Below are 20,614 nucleotides of genomic sequence, written 5' to 3' on the forward strand. Positions count from 1 at the left end.
GGAAGGGCCTGTAAAATACACCATTAACCCAGAATCTAGCCCACAACAAACATTGCAACACTCATGTATGTGAGAAAATAAGGACCAAAATGTATTCTCTCCAGCACCTATTCCCAAAAAGGACACACAAAGGAGTCGAAGGCTTTCTTGAAATTCACCATCACTAATGTTTTTGGGTCTTTAATATGATCTATATGAGCAAGCAGCACATGCAATCAACGGGCACAGTGTTGGGTTTTCCGCTTTGGTGTGAAATAATTTTGGTCTGAAATAACCAAGGAGTCAACCACCCCAACCAGCCTGTTTGCTAGGGCCTTAGCTATCAATTTGACTTCAACGTTGAAATTGGACTATAAAACACGTGTCAGTAGTTGGTTGGCCAGGTTTAGAAATTACTGCAATTGTAGCTCTTTGGGCAACTTATCAGCTTGTAGTGTACCTTCAAACATAGCCAATACGAGGGATCAATCGAGAGGCATTTCTTTTATTTCAACAGGAAACCTGTGAGTGCCAGGTACCTTCCCTGCCCGCATCCCCTGAATTGCTTCAAACAACACATCCAACAACACGTACTCAGTGATTGGGAGTTCTAACTCAGTGCTGGCCTCCAAGGACAGTGTAGACACAATCAAATCATGCATGTTCCTTTCCAGCAGGCCTGTTTGTTGCAAATCATCTAACTTTTCATAGTCATTTACAATTGTGTTTGCTATTCCTGCTGACTTATGGACAATATCTCTCAAAGGATCCTTAATCCCAGGTATAAATTTGTGTCTTTACTGGCAAACCAATATATCAATTTCCACATTATGTGTCCATACTCGTAAAGGTTATGTTGTGAAGTAGTCACAGCTGCTTTGGCCGCATTGATCAGCCACCACTTCAAATCTAATCTTACCGGATACAGATGGTGCAGGGTTTCTTCATCTGGGGATCCTTCTTCTTTATCTGGAGATTATATAAACTGATTCACTAATACAGTAATTTAGCTTTCCTCGAGGCCTCCTGCATATCCTTCTAAGTGTCCAATCACGCCTCATTAGTCAGGGTAAATTCAGGAAAAATCTGCTCCTTGTCTAAGCCACAGCATGGCACACTCAAAGTTATTTTTCTTTTACATTTAGAGTATTAGAAGTAATGACATGTGCAGGCCTTACAGGTCTCAGACTTAAGAACGTTTGTAAGGAAGAGTTAGCATACCATGGGACCATCCACTTGAGTAAATCTTCAGTGGCACTTAGGGTAAAATTATATACAGGTTTTTCCCATGCCACCGAAAGTTAAGTTATAAACGGGACCCAAAGAAAAACATCTAAACCATTGAAAGGTACATTTTGCAACCTGGCCATATGTCATATATCTCAGAAAAATAGTTATCCTTTGGGTTGTCTTCTCTGATGGCGTTTACCTCTGTCAGCTTGGATCACTGATATTTTACGTCAAAACTAACTCAATAGTCAACAAGTTCTTTCGCAGATTGTTATACTGTATTTTTCATATAATATTATTTTGTGATAACCCACTTTTGCAAGCTTACTTGTAAACATATATGAATGCCCAACTGGGCACTGTTATAGCAAAACTTCAAAAAATGTGTTATGAAAAAAAAAGTAACAATAGACATTTTTCACCTCCAAACCCAAGGGTGAATAAAGAATCCAAAAATGGAACAGACTCATCTGGGCTTGCAGTTGACACCCCAAACTCTGCCTATAATGAAAGCTAAAGAAAATTCTATTTCTGGACCCAACTAGTAAAAGGGAGAATGATGCTAAGCATGTAAATCTCGAATAGGATGAAACTGCATAAGCCAAATAAACCATGGCTCATGAAAGGAGTGAAGGGCATTATCACTCACTTGGAAGAGGCTGGAAAGAATACACAAACAACAATTATAAAAGGCAGAGTGGCAAAAGCAGGCAGCAAAAGGAGTGAGACTTATAAAACTAATCAAATTAAGCAGAATTTGACAGCAGAGAAGGGAAAGCCAGAAGAAACAGACCTGGAGTTAGTGCCACTGTTACTGTTATTTTTCTTGGATTTTTTTGGTGGTGGTTCCTTAATCTTGCTTTTCTTGGGCTCCTCCACTAATTCTTTAATCTTGTGCTTTTCTTTTTTCTTGTCTTTCAAGTCCTTCGGCTTTTTCTTTGGTTTATTTTGCTGAGGTTGAGACAGAGCAGCCAGCTGTTCGTGCACCGCTTTCAGCTATATAAAGAAATAAGGGTGCGTCACAACAGAACTCTCCTCTGAAGTCTGATACAGCACTAGAGAACATCCAGCAAGCATTCCAATTACAAACTAGACCTGTAGATATTTGTAAGCAGCAGACAACAAAACTGTACTTGGTGTCCAGAAATTGTTGCTATATCTTTATATTTTAGTTTCAAATTATCCCTGGATAACCTATATTCAGTTTTGCGCCACACGATCTGCTAAAACAACCAGGCCTTGCCATCTTACAAAGACGGAATTATGGGCAATTACAGTGGAACCAAAATCTGAACTTTGTAGGAAAGCCATCAAGACCCTGCTATTCAATGGACTTTCTTAAAAACTCCCAGCCATTTCTTCTCCTAGCCACCCTGACTGCAAATTCAGTCTACCCACCCACCTCCCTTTTCATATTTAAGTGTATTGCACTTCTCTTAAATAGAGAGCGATAGTTGGTTTCTAATGTATGCTTTCCAAACAACGTCTTTAAATAAAAGTTAAATGACAAAGGCTGTCTGTTATCCAGTCATCTGTGAAAGATTCAAGGAAGGCTACACAGAGGATTAATATTCCTTTGCAAAACAGCAATCAACACACAACTTTGGGAATGACATCTAGCAACATGAAACTTAAGGGGGTATTTTACAAAGACTTCATTTAGGGCTGAAAGCAGAACATATGTTGTTGCAAAACTGAAAATAAATAGCCTTAAGTAAAGAAGTTTTAGGTCAGACATTAAGAGTCAGCATATGTGCCGCTAGAGAACAGGCTACAAATTGATCTCTAAAACTATAGGATAGCTTATAATTTAAACACCCACCCCCATTTGAAGGGGGAAGCCAAAGTGAGTGTTGCGAGGGTGGACAAGGAAAGTGATGAACAAGTGTTATGAGTGTGTACCGAAAGAGTGTTTCCACTGTCAATGCTGCAGGCCCACCTTTGTTTGGAGGTAGGCTGACACTCATGTTTTGAGCAGAGGCATATATAGGAGCATCTTTAAGAAAAATGTGTTCCGTTTTTACCCTTCATCCTAGTGTTCGGCAATTTTAACTGTACCAATATCATCAGCTGGACACAGTTTATGGAAAAGTATTTCAGCCTCACAGGATATTTATAGCCATGAAAAAATGGTTGGATTTTCTGTGTCTGTTTTTTCTACGCAAAAACACAGTACTCCAACATCCCACAAAAATAAGGATCTTTCTGCAGGTGTGAATGGATTATGAAAAGTACAGGCAAAATAACTGATGCGAAATTTTGAACACACTTTAGGCAGGAAAGAGGGAAGCGTCTCCAGGTCTGTCCCCATTTTCATGAAATACTCTGCATGGCTTTACATAAATCTTGTGGGCTCCCCTGATTGATCGGGCCTGCCTTGACTCCCCTGTTAGTGAGTCTCCTGGACCTTGCTGGTCCCGACATTGTACCTTCTTCGACTTCCACATTGGTTGCACTTGTCAAGGCCTGTTGGTACTTCCGACGGACACAACCCCTCAACTCTCGGAATACGGCATGGGACAACTCGTATCTAGCTCCTGGTCATCCACAGCGTCACCTGGAGCGCACAGCTGCAGTTCCAAGGTCACCATAGGCTTTCCTGCAACACTTGACTTCGGTGGGCGTTCGTCTTCCGGGCCTCCTGGTCACTTCCAAGTGGCATAGACTCTCAGCCCTCTGCTTGCAGGTACTTCTCTTCCTGAATCTACCTTTGGGTTCCACCGGACACTTTCACCTTCTCCAGAAACTGCATCTTCCTGAAGTCTCCATTGGGTTCGACGGCTGTTTCCGATGCCACTTCACACCTATGTACCTGGCTTCCCTGGTGTGGGTATTCTGGTTCCTAGGGTATCCACAGGTGGGGTGGCTCTCCAACCTTCTGTCTTCCACGGGGTTCCTTCAGGGTCCACTGGGAAGGGTCCTTCTTTAAAATTGCAACTGTGACTTACCCATTGACTTGCATTGATCCCGCAGTTGTGTTCCCACTCTGCACACGGCCTCCGTGAGGCTCCTGGTTACTTACCTTGAGTGGTTCCTTGGGTCCCCGGCACTTCTACGTCTTCTGGGTATGGTCTTGACTTGAGTCGTGGCTAGTTTACCACTATTTTAGTATATGGTTTGGTCTCCCCCTAGTGCCCACTGTATTTCATGCTACTTACCTGTTTCGATTGAAAAGTATTGTGTGCAGTGTGCATATCTCTGGATAGGAGATGTGTATGTGTTAGTGAGTGTTTTATAATAAATACATATTCTTTATAAATACACTGTGTGGTTCATTTTCACTTAATCTATAACTAGAAGATTATGTTGTGGTGAAACAAGCTGCTTTACACTCCTTTTGGACTAAGCCTGATGGCTGCTCTCCACAGCTACTACTTAGAGAGCTTTCTAAGGTTGTGTAAGACTGCCAAAATCACGATAAGGATTGTCTGGATTGGTGCAGGGTGACCCATTACATAAGTGTACACCATATACCAAGACAGCTTCTCACAGGAAGATAACTGCATTTTAACTGAACGAGGTGCAATTGGTAAGTACCTCTTGACATGAGACAGCATTCATGGCGAATTGTGGACCATATACTGAATATGTTTCACTTTACTGCATAATATATGCTTCTTTAAAGGCAATTTGGTTCACTCAGAATCTCTATAAAAGCCGATGGTAGATTTAAATATCCGTACTGTCAGACTTCAGGAGCCATGCTGCTAAACTCAACAATGTTGAATTTGGGGTTGTGTTGCCTAGGAACCATTCGTGGTTGCCATCATAAATGGACTTGGAAATCTGCTTGCTAATTTAGTGTCCCCAGAATGTGCACTGCCTTCAGAGTGAGACCTCCTGCTATCGCCCAAAGTCAAATATTCTATGTTGTTTTGGATATTGTTCTTGATCTCATGCCTTCCTACTTGCTCAAATGCTGCATCAGCGTGGTGTCTGAATCAAGAGGTTGTCTGTTTTTTGTAATGGGAGGAATGCTCTGAGCGCTAGGTGGAGAGATCATAATTCCAGGTAATTGATGTGCTAAGATGTTTCTTTTTACTGTCCATTAATCCTGGACTGAGTTTTCAGATGTGCTTCACTTCCCATCAACTACACATCTATGACAATCTTCTGTAACAGGGTTTCTTGATGGAAGGGAACTCCAAGTACAAGATTTCTCCATACGCTAGAATACTACGTTACTGGGAGAGTCAGAATCATCCAGTCATTCCAATTGTATTCTTCCTCCGACCATTGCTCTTCATGTCTTTGCTGTAAAGGAAAAATATGCAACCCTGCAATTGAAACAAAGCATATACTGGCTACCGTAGACCAGATGACTAAATCTGCTGAGCTGTCGGTTTGTTGCTGTTTATCAGTTGGTAACATTTCTTCTTGATTGACAGCAGTCTCTCCTTCGAAGGAAACACCTTTGCTTTGATGGTATCTATTGTGCCGGTAGATAGGATAGCACTCTACTGTATCTGTTGAGCAGAGAGGAGGGTGGAAGGGCGTTGGGGGTCTAAAAAGTTGTACATTTTGATCCCTAGACGGATATCTTTATCTGGAATTTGATGACCTTGTTGGTGTGGATTTGGATATTAAAGATTTCTTCGGGTAAGGATACCACTGGCCCTGTTGCTGCTGGAGCTGTTGCTGGTACTGCCAGTAAGAGGTTTGAACCCTACATGTTTGTTACCCGTCATCCTTCGCTTTGCATTGCATTTTTCCCCTTTCTAGGCCAACAGCTTGGATAATCACAGTCTTATTATTCACCCTTATTTCTTCCTCTGTGTGCTGCCCAAACAATACTGTACCAGTGAAAGGAAGATTTATAATTTCCTGATGTGTGTCTTGTTGTAGAGTGGCGAGCCTCAGCCACAAATACCTGCGCAAAGAGATCCCTTGACAGCAGCCTGTAGGAGCTAGCTCTGCTCCAATCACACTTGCACTCAAAACCTAGTGTGAAACCAGTGATTCTTCATTGATCATTTTCTTGAAATCCTGTTTCAGAAGACATTTTATGAAGTGACTCATTCCATATCTCGCTATGATAACAACTTAATAGCAATTGCACTTTTTAGTGTAGTTGCCCCCATGCTAGACATCTTTCTACCAGTTGAATAAGTTACTTACCTTCGCTAACACCCTTTCTGGTAGAGATTATCTTGCGGCAGATTCCTCACCATTTAAAAATATCCCCAGGCATGAGACTGCCCCAGGAAGTTTTTATTTTCAGGAGTACCTTGGCGTGCCATCAGGTGGCGCTGTACCCCGCCGCACTGATGCAGTTCCACTCTGGAAAAGACGTGCAGAGCTTATACAGGAGTTACCCCTGTATGCTGTCAGTTGCTTTCAAGGTTGTCCCTACTCCCACTCTCAGAGCCCCAAGAGTATATTAGTTGTGACCAGTGTGCAGATTTCTAGACAAGGGATCTTAATAATGGATTGAGTCCAAACATAGATCAGGGAGGAAGGGAGAGTCTGTGAGGTATCTGTGACTAGATTACCAGAAAGAGCATTACCTATTTGGAGGTGGGGCTATTAATGGACTCAAACCAGAAAGTCCTGGGGCACAGACAAGCAAAATGCCCCTCTCAGCGAGCCTGACTTTCCGGGCAATAGTCCTTTGTGAACATATGGATGGATGCCTATGTAGCTGCCTCGCATATGTTTAGGACAGGGATTCCATGTACCAACGCAGTGGTAGAAGCTTTGGCCCGGGTAAAATGAGCACACAGTCATCCCGGAGGCTTTTCTCAGGCCAATGCATAGCACATCTTAATGCAGAACATGATCCAGCGGAAGATGGTTCTCTTGTGCACTGCCTTGCCTTCTTTTGCTCTAGGGAACCTCACAAACAGCTGTAAGTATTGGCGAGAAGGACACAGTCTTACTAGTAAGGAGCAGTAAGGCATAGCTGTCAAGCAGAGTGCTCATCAAATACGTGAGGACCGGATTATGGTCCCATTGGGGTATTACAAAGGAAGAAATAGGAAAAATGTAATAACATTATATTGTTTCATATCACAGCTGGTGACAGCACTGATAAGGCTACTGTAAAAAGGCCGAAAGATAACCCTTAAACATCGCCCAAGCATAGTCTTGCCAGGCAAAGGACAAAACAAACAATAGAATGTAAGATAACTTGGCCTGGAGGGGGTCGATCAGGAGTGTGGCCCACCAACCTACATATTTATCCCAACAACAGACATACAGTTTTTGTCGAGGGACACCTTTTTGCGAAGTTAACATCAATCACCACCAGAGGGTAGTAAGTGTTCAGATGTCGCCATTCAATCTTCACCCATGAAGGTGGAGAAAGTGACAGCTCGGGTGCAGAACCCTCACTTGTTGCTGCAACAGCAGGTCCTCCCAGAAGGGCAGCCTGATCGGAGGACATACGCTTAAGCCCAGGAGTTCTGGATACTATACTCTCTGTGCCCAATTCAGAGCCTCTAAGATGGCTTGGGCCCAGTCAGTCCTGATCTTCTTGAGTACTAGGGGCAGGAGTGGCACTATTGGAAGGGAATACAGGAGTCCTGAGTTCCACATGAGACAAAAGGAGTATATGAGTGAGAAGCGCCTTGGACACACCAACACGAAGAAGCACGGACATTGCATGTACTCAGCAGTTGCGAAAAGGTTGAGCCAAGGCTCTCTCCATTTGCACTGGAGGCCTTGGCATTCAATGAGCCCACCAGGTGGTTCACAAACATAGATTTCCGTGGTGGCCCAGCCATTCTCAGAGGTGCAGTGCCTCATGGCAAAGGATCCAAGACTAGCCTTGCCTTGCAGGATGGAAGGAACAATTTCAGTATTAAGTGGATTGCCCTCAGCTCCAGTAGATGGATGTGGAGCCAGGAATCCGCCGGCGACGTCAAAACTCAGAACACCACCTCTACCAAATAGCCACACTGAAAGTTCTGGGTGGGGTAGAGAGAAGGTTCTGCTGCTGACCAAATCACAGTCCAGCAGCCATCACTGTCGGTATTTCGCAGTCTCCCCCAAAAGCTGAAAATGGTCAGAGGTCCTCTTGATGTTGGGCCCACTTGGACTTCGGATCCCACTGCACTGCCCACATATGCCACCGGTCATGCTTGAACAGTAGAATGCAGAAGCCCCAGTAGCCTCAGGGTCGACCTCAGTGAAATCCTGGACTGAGACTGAAAGATCAGGATCATAGCCTGAATGTCCTGCAGTATTTCTCGGGGGAAAAACACAAAAGTCAAATCGTGTCCAGAATGGCTCAGATGAAAAGGAGCATCTGAGAAGCAGTAAGGTGTGACTTCAACACAAACAGGGAACCCCAAGAATGGCAGGAAGTTAGTCTTAGTCTGGAGGTGGCTGACAACTGCCTGCTGTGCCCTCTTTTTGCATGGTTGCTCCCACTTTTTGCCAAACTGCTGATGTACTTTGACTGAGTGTGCCCTGGGTTACTGCTAAACAGGTACCCTGCTCATATTTCTCTCCCTAAAGCAAGATTAAGACAAAACCCAATTGACACTCTTTGGCCCCAGGTCAGCCCCTTGTAAATGGTACTATAGGTACCAAGGGCACTGTGGCCAAGGAAGGCAGGCCTCTAAGGGCTGCAGCACTTATTGGGCCACCCTTTGAGGCTCTGTCCCTCTACACACACACTGCCATTGCAGACTGGTTGTTTTGGTGAGGAACAAAGTGAAGAGTCGACATGGCACACGTGTGCCATGCATTCAACCCACTGCCCTGGCTTAGGTCAGCCACCCCTCTAGCTGGGTGAACTATACCAGTGGTGAGGGTACAGGTGAATGAGCCCTGTACCCCTACAGTGTCTAAGTCAACTCTTAGACATTGTAAGTGCAGTAATGCCATTAAGAGTATTTGGTGCTGGGAGTTTGTCATTACAAACTCCACAGTACCATAATGGCTTTACTGAAAACTGGGAAGTTTGGTATCAAACTACTCAGCACATTAAACCCACACTGATGCCAGTGTGGGATTTAATGAAAAATGCACTCAGAGGGCATCTTAGAGATGCCCTTTGAAAAACGACCATACTCTAGTGTCCTGGCTGAGTAGCTGCTCGCCAGCTGCCACCACCAGACATGTTTGTGGACCCCTGAGGCGAGAGCCAGCTGCTCTCGGGGTCTGCAACAATGCACATTCTCGGATGAGGTGCCAAGCCTCCTCCCGCAGGATGGACAGGGTGCACAAAGGGGAGGTTTCAAAGGCTTGCCGCCTTTGTGAGCTATCCCAGCCCTTTGCTGCTTGCAGCAACTGGTTCCCACCGGTTCCTACCCCCTTACATTGGGCGGGAGACACAGCGGGAAAACCAAGTGAGGAAGGGTGGCATGTCCACTTATGCCAACCGCACACCTCTGGTGGGGGGGGGAGGCGGGGTTAAACACACCTCTCAGTCCCTGCAATCTTGCAGATGGGGGACCCAGCCAACAACAGAGGCATATTCCCCCCTCCTACTGGAAGGTGGCATAATAGTGGGTGTGCCCACCCCAAGGAAGGGACCCATTGGTCCCAACCTTTACTTACCTGTAACACCCCTAAATCTAGTTTTATGGGGCAACTCTGAACCTTGCCTACACAGACAAGAACCAACCAGAAGAAGGACCGAAGAAGCCGTGCTAAAACTAAAAAGAGGACGACGACCACTGGCTTGGCCCTAGCCTTACCAGCCTGTCCCCACCTCGAACCTGCAAAAGCGATATTCCGGTGTGTCCTGCAGCCAGCAGCCTCAAGAACCTTTAGGATCTGCAAAGCCTTCCAAACCTAAGACTTTGTCTCCCATGAGCACCGGATTTGCTCACCAACAGACTCTGGCCTCAGCCAAAGCTGTGAATCTGTGCCACTCTGCACAAGATGCCTACGGCCCGAGTTCCAGTAGCCCAACACCACGATTATGTCTCCCCGATGATCCTGAGTGTAGATCTGGTGATCTCTGCCCTTCCTCGACTCTCTAAACAACACCTGCAGTTTCTTTCTGGAGGATCCCCCTGAACGTGACCGGAGCTGGTAAGAAAACCCAACGCCTGAGAACACCCCTGCAACTGAAGTCCCATGGCCTTGGATGGCCCAACCGACGGTGTCCCAGCACCCCAGGCATCCCAACTTACTTTTCCAACCGGTCTTCAGAAGATCTTGGTCCCAGAGCCTGCTGTCTTTGTAGCAACCGGAGAATACCAATTGAAATCAACAGGGCACCAGACGCCAAAACAGCACCCTGCACCCAGCAGTCGCTGCGGGTGTACTTTGGGTGCTAACTCGGATCCCCCTTTGCCCTGAGCCGAACACCACAAGCTTTGCTCTCACAACCTTGTGGCCTGCTCGTGTGCAGCCACCAACCGGAGGCTCCCTATCCGTCAATGGATAACATTTGGCCCCAGCACTTTGCATCCATCTGCCCTAGTGTCGCCGAAGGTGCTTTGAGAGTGCATCTTCGACCCTGGGGGAACCCTGGTTCTACCCCCAGAATACAAATCCCACCAACTTGTACTTACCAGCAAATCGAAACCTTCATTTCCTCCCACTGGATTGCATTGACTGTTTTCTTGAAAAATTCTTTTAAGTGTGGAGTTGGTTTGTATGAAACACTGAAAAACGGCAAATGTACAAAAACTGATTTACCTGCCTTTTCTCTAGGTAATGTTCCAGTGTGATATCTAGGCATATCAAACTGAGAAGAAAAAATATATTCGAAAATAATCTAAATAGTAACATACAATGTAATCTTTAAAGTAACTGAAAAGTAATTTCGAAACATTGACTTACCTGTAATTCAACCAACTGCATTTGAAACTGCATTCAACTGTAACACATTACATAAGATTTTGCAAAGTATCATTTCACTTACCAGTACCAGGCTTAGCTTAGTTCTAGAAATAAAATAACTTACTATTTTTGATACAAACAAATTGGTCTAAGTTCAGTCTTTGAGTGTGTGACATCATCTACTGCTTGAGTGTCTACAACAAATGCTTAACACTACCCTCGGATAAAGACTTACTGCTCGCCCACACTACCACAAATAGAGAGTAAGGTGCTATCTACTTTTACCTCTGCCTACCTTTGGGGTTCCACTGGACTCTGTGCACACTACACCTCATTTTGGTATAGTACATACAGAGCCAGCTTCCTGCACCTGGACCGAGCCAGTCTTAAACAGCCAATCGGCGAGGTAGGGGAAGACTAGCATCCCTGACTTCCGAAGTTGTGCCACCAGCATTGCCACCACTTTCGTTAACATTCAAGGTGCACTGGTGAGACCCAAAGGAGAGCACTGCAAACTGAAAATGGTCCTGTTCCACTACAAAATCGCAGGCAGTATGCCTATATGTAAAAAGGCATCCTGCAGATCCAACACCACCGTCCAATCTCCTTCGTCAACTGCATAAGACTTGGGCTAGGGTGAGCATTTTGGATTTCTCCTTCCTCAGGAAGGTGTTAATAAGGAGCAGGACTAAAAATAGGCTGCAGGCCTTCATCTTTCTTCGGGCACTAGAATGTAGCTAGAATAAAAAACCCTGTCCTACTTCTGGTGCTGGCACCAAGCTCGATAGCCCCTTTGGCCAAAGGTGCTTGCACGTCCTCTCGCAAAACGGAGAGAGATGTCCTCAGTCAGTCACTGGGGGATGGTGGAAGGTGCAGCAGGGAAGAGAGGAAGGGCAAGGCATATTACCTGCGAACACTCTGTAGGACCCACCTGTCCAATGTTATTGCCTGCCGATCAGGGAAGAATCGGTGCTGCGGTTATAACTGGACTGGACTGTCCTTCCCCTGGTGTAAAGGAAAGTGTGTGAGGAGTGTAGGAAGCTGGCTCTGTATATACTATACCAAAGTGAGGTATAGTGTGCGGAGTGCAGTGGAACCCCAAATATAGGTAGAGGTGAAGTTAGATAGAACCTTACTCTCTATTTCTGGTAGTGTGGTCGAGCAATAAAGCAGTATCAGAGGAGAGGACAGTGTTAAGCATTTGCTGTACATATTCAGTCAGCAAATGAATTCACACAAAGACAACTTCAGACCAATTGTATTTGCATAAAAATATTCTTTTAGTTATTTTTTTTCTATATTCTTTTAGTTTATTTTTTTTCTAGAACCAAGCAAGCCTGGTACAGGTAAGCAATAAGAACTTTACCGTAGTACTGAAATAGAAATACAGTTTGAATGATAATCGTATATGCACTTTGATTTGATTTACAGTATGAATGTCGAGAAATGCAAAACTTGCAAAAAATGCAGTACATACATTTGAGTAGGCTTTTTAGTAAACTAGCAGGCAAGTACCTTCTGAGGTTACTAGGCTAACACAGAGTGATATGCCTAGATACTACTCGGGGACATTTCCTGGAAACAGGCAAGTAAAATCATTTTTGTTATTTTATACAATTTTAAAGAATTTCTTTAGTTTCTCAAACTCCACGCTTAGAAACTTTTCACAGAAAAACAGTCAATGTTATACTATGGAGCAAAATAGTGTTATCTGATTTGAGGTAAGTATTTTGTAGTGGCAGTTGAGGATCTGGGGTAGACTCAGGGGTCCCCCAGGGTCAAGGATGCACTCTAGTTACGCCCTCAGCGGCACTAGGGCGTCCAGGGCAGAGTGCTGAGGCCCAATGTTATCCAATTGAGGATAGGGGGCCTCCGGTTGGAGGCTGCAGACTAGCAGGCCACTTGGCTGTGGGAGCAAAGCTCCTGGACTTTAGCTCAGGGCATATGGGGAAACAAATGCACCCTCAGCGGCACAAAGGCGGCCGGGTGCAGGGTGCTGTTTCAACGTTGTACGCCCTGTTGTTTTCAATGGAGAAACTCCGGTTTGTAAAGACTCTGCAGGCTTGGGGACGTAGGTCTTCTGGGTGCGACCACCACTTCAAGAGGTAAGTTGTTAAGTTAGGGGTTGGTTAGGCACCGTCGGTTTGGGCACACAAGGCTGTGGGGTGTCGGGTGCAGAGGTGTCTTTTGGGGTCGGCTCTTCTTACCAGCTCTTGGTCGCGGTTAGGGGGGCCTTCTGTATTTAGACTGCAGGTGTCGGCTGGAGGCTTGAGGTAGGTCAGGGGTCGCAGGATCTCGGGTCAGGATCGCCTGGGTGACCTCCTCGTGGTGTTTTCCCACTCAAGCTCGGGCCGTGGACGGCGGGTGCAGAGTGGTGCAGATTCGCGGTTTCCAGCCAAGGCCAGCGGCTGCAGATGAATGAATCCGGTGTTCACTGGATACAAAGTCTTTGAGGTTGAAGGCAGGCAGGTCCTACGGGGTTTTCGAGGTTACTGGCTGCAGGACACACAGGGATTTCGGAGGAGCAGGTTCAAGGTGGAGACAGGCCGGTAGGGCTGGGGCCAAGTCAGTGGGCGTTTTCCTCTTGTTGGCTGCAGCACAGCTGTTCTTGTAGTTTCTTCTGGTCTGAGGAAGCAAGGTTCAGGGGCACCCCTAAATACTAGATTTAGGGGCGTTACAGGTAGGTAAAAGGCAGGGACCAATGGGAGGGGGGCATGAGCCTGTCCCTTGTTGGCTGTGTCCCCCATCCTCATGATGGCGTGGACTGAGAGTTGTGCTTCACCATGCCTCCCCCACCTGAGGGGTGGAGTTGGCAAAGGCGGGCACACCTCCCTTCCTCCCTTGTTTTTCGCGCTGGTTCTTCCGCCCAAAGTGGGGTTAGAACCTTTGGGGACTAATTACTGAGAGCAGCAAGTGGCCTGGGGAAGCTCACAAAGGCGGCAAGCCTTTGAAGCTTCCCCTTCGTGCACCCTGTCCATCCTGGGGGAGGAGGGTTGCCACCTCGTCCCAGGATGTGCATTGTTTCAGGCCCCAGAGAGCAGCAGGCTCTCGACCCAGGGGGCCAGAAACATGTCTGGTGGTGGCAGCTGAATGCACCCACTCAGCCTGGACACTAGTGGTGGGTTAGTTTTCAGGGGGCATCGCTAAGATGCCCTCTGTGTGCATTTCTCATTAAATCCCACACGCACATCAGTGTGGGTTTAATGTGCTGGGAAGTTTGATACCAAACTTCTCAGTTTTCAGTGTAGCCATTATGGTGCTGCGGAGTTCGTAATGACAAACTCATGGCACCATATACCATATGGCAGCACTGCACTTATTATGTCTAAGAATGGATTTAGACACTGTAGGGGTACAGGGCTCATGCACCTGTACCCTAACCACTGGTATAGTGCACCCATCTAGAGGGGTGACTGACCTATGCCAGGGCGGTGGGTTGTAGCATGGCACACAGAGATGTGTCCCATGTCAACTCTTCACTTTGTTCAGCACCAAGACATGCAGCCTGCAAAAGCAGTGTGTGTGTCAGGGTACAGGACCTCTAAGGGTGGCACAATAAGTGATGCAGCCCTTAGAGGCCTTCTCTGCCCTGGGTACCTGTGGTACCATTTATCAGGGGCAGGCCTGTGGCCAGAGATGCCAATTGGGTTTAGGCTTCAATGCAGTTTTAGGGAAATAATATAGGCCCTGGGTACCCAATTAGTAGGAGCCCAAGGAGCACTCAGTCAAAGTACATCAGCAATTCAGCAAAAAGTGGGGGCAACCATGCAGAAGGAGGGAACACTCTCACAAGCAGCACTTTATTTTTCAGTCCAGTGCATGGGGGCAAGTGCTGTTTCTGCTCACAGGCTCTCGGGGTGACGAGTACGTGTTGAGCACTGTTTTGGTGCAGCGTGTGGTGAGTGCTGCCCTTGGCATGTCGCCTGATGTCAGCAATTGCACACAGTGAGAGCTACATTCGTTTTGGTGTTTCTTTTCTTTCTTGTTGAAGAAACCTCGCCTGAGAAGAGGGAGCACAGTGCTCAATCTCAGACCTCCTCCCAGTGTACGAGTGCTCATGGCTGCAACTGTGCCGCTTTTGAACAGGAGGAGTATGGCGAACGGTGCGGAAAGGGATCGTGCCACGCGGAGTCACCAAGGAGTCATTGGGGACCGTGGCCGCCCAGCAAGAACCCTCTACAGCTCGCCCTTCGCATCGACAAGGCTGCCAAGGGAATCCCCACCCGCATTGGAGGGTGACGAGCCAATTTCAGCGTGGCCACCCGTCAGAGGTCACGTCGGCTGGGAGAAACCAGAGGGGAGTGGTCTTGCCACACAATGCGCCTAACCTTGGGACGAGGTGGCCCCTGTTCTGTGGTCAAGACCACCCCTCCCCCCACCCCGTGTAAGAGATGCTCCTGCGTAGAACAGCACTGGCCGAGAGTGTGTACAAGAAGCTCCTTTGTAGAGGAGCACCAGCCCGGTATCCTTAGGGAAGGCTGCACGCGGGGAGGTGAGCGGCAGTGCCGCGCGGCCTGGTGCCTCAGTGAAACTCTGCCACAGGGGCCCCAGGGAGGTCTCCCTGCTTAGTTATTTATTTTATTTACTTATTTATAAGATTGGACATCGCCTGAGAATACAGTCGGTCACAGCCACGCATGGGGTTGAATGGCAACACTAGTGCCGATGACCTGCCCAATAGAATCAGTTGTGTCCAAGCCACAACGAATCAAGAACTTAGTTGCATCACAACTGCCTTGAATCGCCAGCGCAAGAACAGGTCGGAGATCTTCAGGCAGCTTATGGAGGCTTGCACCACATATTTTCAAGAGAAGGGTCCTGCAAGAGAAAAGCAGGATTACCTGAAGATTGGTGCTGGCACCTGACATTTGTTCACTCGGGGGCCAGAACAAAGTTTGTGCCAAGCTCCCATTAAGGTATCTGTCAGTGCTTTATTAAATAGAAGAAAATCCTCAAAAAAGTTTTGTCGACTGGAGGACTCTGTAATACATTGGTCTTAATCTCCAAGGTGGGGAACTGTAGGTCAAGTACTTTGGCTGCCTTAAGCATTTCCATGATGTAGGAAGCAAATTTCTCTGTAGCGGGTCCAGGCGATGAGAGTAAGTCTGTCTCCAGGAGGTATGGAGACCACTAGCTTTAAGTCATTGTGGTATTTCAAGTTCGCGAAGTGGCACCTCGTATTGGGCGAAAATTTGGTGAAACTGGACCGATGTGGATTTGGCATCATAGAGAACTATCGGGCCTCCTCCTCCTCTGGCGTAGATGGAGTCTGCGTTGGTTTCGAAGTACCAAGGGCCGGCGTAGTTTGTGGTGCCTGAAGCAGGTCCAGGACTGAATCCGGAGGAAACAAGGACTCCGAGCATCCAACTGGTGCCAAGGTCAAACCCTCTGGCAGTAGTCCAGATGGAGGACCTCTCTGCTCCTTGGGTGCTGAAGGTGTGCCAGAGGGAGTCATGTAGGGACCCGAGGCATAGCTGCGCTGAACTCTTCGATATGATGAGGCGTGGCTGTTGGTCCTGAAAACTCTGCCGGAGCCAGAAACAGCTGCAAATCGGCTCCAAAGACGGCCAACTTCAGGAGCTAGTGACTCCACCCCACGCCTTTTCAGGCAAACACAAGAGGCACGATGGGGGCATAATTGTGCTTCGATTTTGTGTGCTTCTTTTTCAACGTACCTGACAATCTGGACCGCAAAAAAGACTGGCTTCTAAAGCGGCTTTGTTGACTTCAGAAATGAGACCAGTCTGAATCTTTGATGCAGACCGCAACTTGGAGCGCTACCAGCGAGGAGCCTTTATACATGGCGATGTAAAGCTTCGAGGTCCCGGATTGCCTTTGGGTTCATCGATGACCAGCCGCTGAACGCCTTGGAGTCGTGGATCGACTCCAGATATCACAGGCATATCTGGTGGGGATCTGGCACAGACATTTGTTTGTGTCAGTCACTCCAGGGCTTAAACATGTGTTTTTTGTGGGTGACATCCATTGAACACTGTGTGTGGGGGGAACCGTGTGCAGTGGTGGCACCTGTATGGGATCCGCATACGATTCCCTTAACGAAACAGCGTCAGTGCTGAACTGTATGGCATGGCAAGGTACTGCTGAAAAGTTTGGAGCGATCCATTCTGACAAAAGGTGAGGAATCTGCGGCTAAAGCTCAATCCTTTTGCCCTTCCTTTCGGTAGGTGCACTGGTCTTTTCTGACAGAGGTCACAATCACAGAACCAAATTTAAGGTTCGTTTTCAGGAATTCAAAATCCTGTTTTGGAGTCTTGTATTACTTTTGAAGTCTTGGAGTGACTATTTAAACAGTGGCTGGCAATACAATCTTGTCTTCACAAATTTCCAGTAATCTGGTACCTGGAAGAGTAAAGGCAGACATCATGTTTGGCAGGTATGCATAAAGTAAAATATTGAGAGAATGGAAGGGAAATAACGAAAGATACGAAGGCTCAGAGACATTAAATAGTGAGGAAAGTTGAGAACGCGGTGTAAGGCAATAGGACGATATTGTGGTGGGAGCAGGGGGAGAAGAGGAGTTGTCGAGGTGTGCGAGATAGAGAGGCGGTTAGACCCGCTGCGAGGGAAGAAGTCTTTAGACCACTGGTGGAATGTAATCTAGTTGAGAGGAACCGGGTATTTGAAAACATCAACACTGTTAGAAATTACGAGTAGTATGAGGGACGAATAGCATTCCCACTAGCAAGCAAACTGCATCGTAGTGAAAGTAAAAAAAATTGGGGAAATTAATCATTTGAAAATATTCAAAAGTAAGTGATTGTAAACGCATGTTCTACTGTTTGTTTATTGACAGTTTTCCCTGACGAAGGACCCATGTACGGGTCCGAAATGCATTGGACAAAGAAATAAACTGCTTAAAAAGAGAACAATGCTTCAGTACGTGTTTTGGGGAGAGAGGTTCTTTTGGCCCACCAAAGCATGAGAAACTTTGTAAATTTGCATTTCCTTGCTTGGGGATGAATTAAGGAGGACAATTTAACGAGATAAAGGAGTAAAAGTGAGTAATACAGATGGGTTTAATCATGAAGTAAAGCAAACACAGAAGAAGAAAATGATGCAAATGCACAGTGAATAAAGGCTGTCGCCACTGGAGTGGGGCTAAACTGTAGCCCCACAATCTGGATGTTCATCACATGCTGTGTGGGCTTGGCATGTCTAGCAGTGAGCACGCCGTATGATCAGATTATGTGAATAATGGTGAAAAAAACTTTGTGGAAGGAGAGGTGTGCAACCCATAACCATGTTAATTTAAACATGCTCACATGGAATATACGAGGTTTTGCCAATCCAAAAAAGATCAGGCAACTATTTGCATGCATGGACAGATGGCGTATAGACGTCGCATTACTGCAAGAAACCCACATAGCTCTGCACACTCACGCCCATATTGGCCAGAAATGGGCGGAAACCACTCATCACTCCACATACTCTTCTTATTCCAGAGGTGTAACGATACTGGTAAAGAAAGGCACGAATTTTAAAATCGCGAACGTTATAACCGACACTCAGGGGAGATTCGTTATAATGACGGGTATGCTCCGGGGACACCGGGTGACGGTTGTCAACACATATTGGCCCAACATTGATGCACCTGACTTCTATCATGAAATATGGCAGCACCTGCACGATAAGGTGGATAGCACCTTGATCTGGGGTGGAGATATCAACTTAGCCTTGGATGACCAAGCAGATAGGTCAGGGACGACAGCTGAGCCACACAGAAAAGCGCGGGCTAAGGTGCTCGACATGATGGCAGATTTGCAATTACATGACATATGGAGGGCAAGAAATCCGGGGGTTCATGAAGCAAAACATACATCAGTAGTCCATAACAGCTGGTCCCGTATCGATTACTGGTTGGGTTCCGCGAATACACTGTTATGGACGACAGACATTAAACCATGGGTCTTCAAACTGTGAGGCGCGACCCCCAGGGGGGGGTGTGAAGGGGGTCGCGCATTTACAGTCACACTTCTGCCCTGGCCTCCAGGGCTTCAGCCCCCCTCTTCCCCAGTCTTGTGTCTCAGCCCGGGGTGCTGCAGTGAAACTCGAGCTGCTGGGGGCTCGGCTGGGCAGTGTCTGGAGTCTTATCTCCGGAACGCCTGAGTTTTTCACAGGTCTTTAAAGACCATTAGCATATTTACATGCCTTTGTAAACTGGTTACAGAGGCTTAATGTTTTTTATGGTTCCAGTACTCCCTGGGCCCCCACTCTGCCTATTCCTTACATTTGTATTTTTACACTTACTGCTGTAGTGTGAGAATGCATTTAATGAAAAGGAATATAAAGTTGGGTTGCCAAAAGAAAAATGCCTGCTCTTGACACTAAATAGAGTTATAAATAAAAAAAAGTATGTATTAATTAGTTATGTGACTTTTCTGTCTTTATTCTCTTTAATTTTCAGTCATGGATCATTGAGGCAGCCCTAGAACACAATTATAAGTGACACAAATAAAAGTGCTTTCTATTTATATTTGCTGTTCTAAGTATTCACAGATAAGTGCTAAAAATACAGCTTTAGGTGACTGCTTATTTCTGGGCCATCAAAATAATGAGCTGGTAACTCTAATCATAAGACTGGAAGTTTGTTGCAGGATCAGCACATTATTTATTTCCTCCATCCTCAATCACTGATTAATGCCAATATAGAAATAGTTTAACTTGTATCTAAAACCCTACACTTCAAGTTTCTGGGAATGCACCCTGCTTTCAGACAACTCACTTCTCATTCTCGCCTTCACTTTCACGCTCACCCTGCACTCGCAGCGATCGCCATGCACTCACACTGATCGCCATGCACTCACAGCGATCGCCATGCACTCACCGCGATCACTATGCACTCACAACATTCACCCGCTCACCCTGCTCTCAGTGATAACTCTGCACTAAAAATGTGCTTGCATTGTTCACTCTGTACCTCACCCTGCAGTCACACGCGCACACTTCTCATCCTGCACTCATGTGACACTTCACTCACTTGTCCCCCCCTCACTGCTCAATTTGTAACTCACTCAAACAAGGCCATCATTAACCATGCACTAATTCGTCCCACTCTGCATGGACAGCCAAACCCAAATCCATATGGTCACCTCACTCAACCTGTAGTCACTCCTTTTACCCTACTCACACACTGTTATATTGCTCTCCGTGCAGTCACATGGGCACTCTTGTCACCCACACAGTGCAGAAGGTTAAAGTACCTAGTACACAGAAGATGTACCATTCACATCACAGAACTGAGTGTGAGTAAACTATGAGTATTTTGTCAGACAGGTGCTATAGAGAGATGAGGTGTATTGTTGGTGAGTGGTAGTGAGGGAATTCATGGATAAGGTGGAAAGACTGTTGCACTGTGTGCGACCAGTGCTAGGGCCATCACTAACCATGCACTAATTCGTCCCACTCTGCACTTACAGCCAAACCCAAATTCATATGGTCACCTCACTTACCCTGTAGTCACTCCTTTTACCCTACTCTCACACAGTTGCATTGCTTACCGTGCAGTCACATGGGCACTCTTTCACCCACATAGGTGTATTGTTGGTGAGTGGTAGTGAGGGAATTCATGGAGAAGGTGGAAAGACTGTTGCACCATGTGCGACCAGTGCTAGGGCCAGCCCTGGCTGGGAGTGTTAAACCC

General features: G+C 46.5%; 1 protein-coding gene across 7 annotated transcripts in view; it reads right to left on the reverse strand.

The window, feature by feature from the left end:
• Positions 1-20,614, reverse strand: part of BRD4 (bromodomain containing 4) — a 1,377,132-nt gene that overhangs the window by 686,404 nt on the left and 670,114 nt on the right. For all 7 annotated transcript variants that reach the window (XM_078681876.1, XM_078681852.1, XM_078681859.1 and 4 more), the window contains one exon: positions 2,003-2,205. In XM_078681876.1, the coding sequence (XP_078538002.1) occupies positions 2,003-2,205 (203 nt within the window). The remainder of the gene's footprint in view (positions 1-2,002; positions 2,206-20,614) is intronic.

This window comes from Lissotriton helveticus, chromosome 1_1, assembly GCF_964261635.1.
Source record: "Lissotriton helveticus chromosome 1_1, aLisHel1.1, whole genome shotgun sequence".
NCBI classification, from domain to species: Eukaryota; Metazoa; Chordata; class Amphibia; order Caudata; family Salamandridae; genus Lissotriton; species Lissotriton helveticus.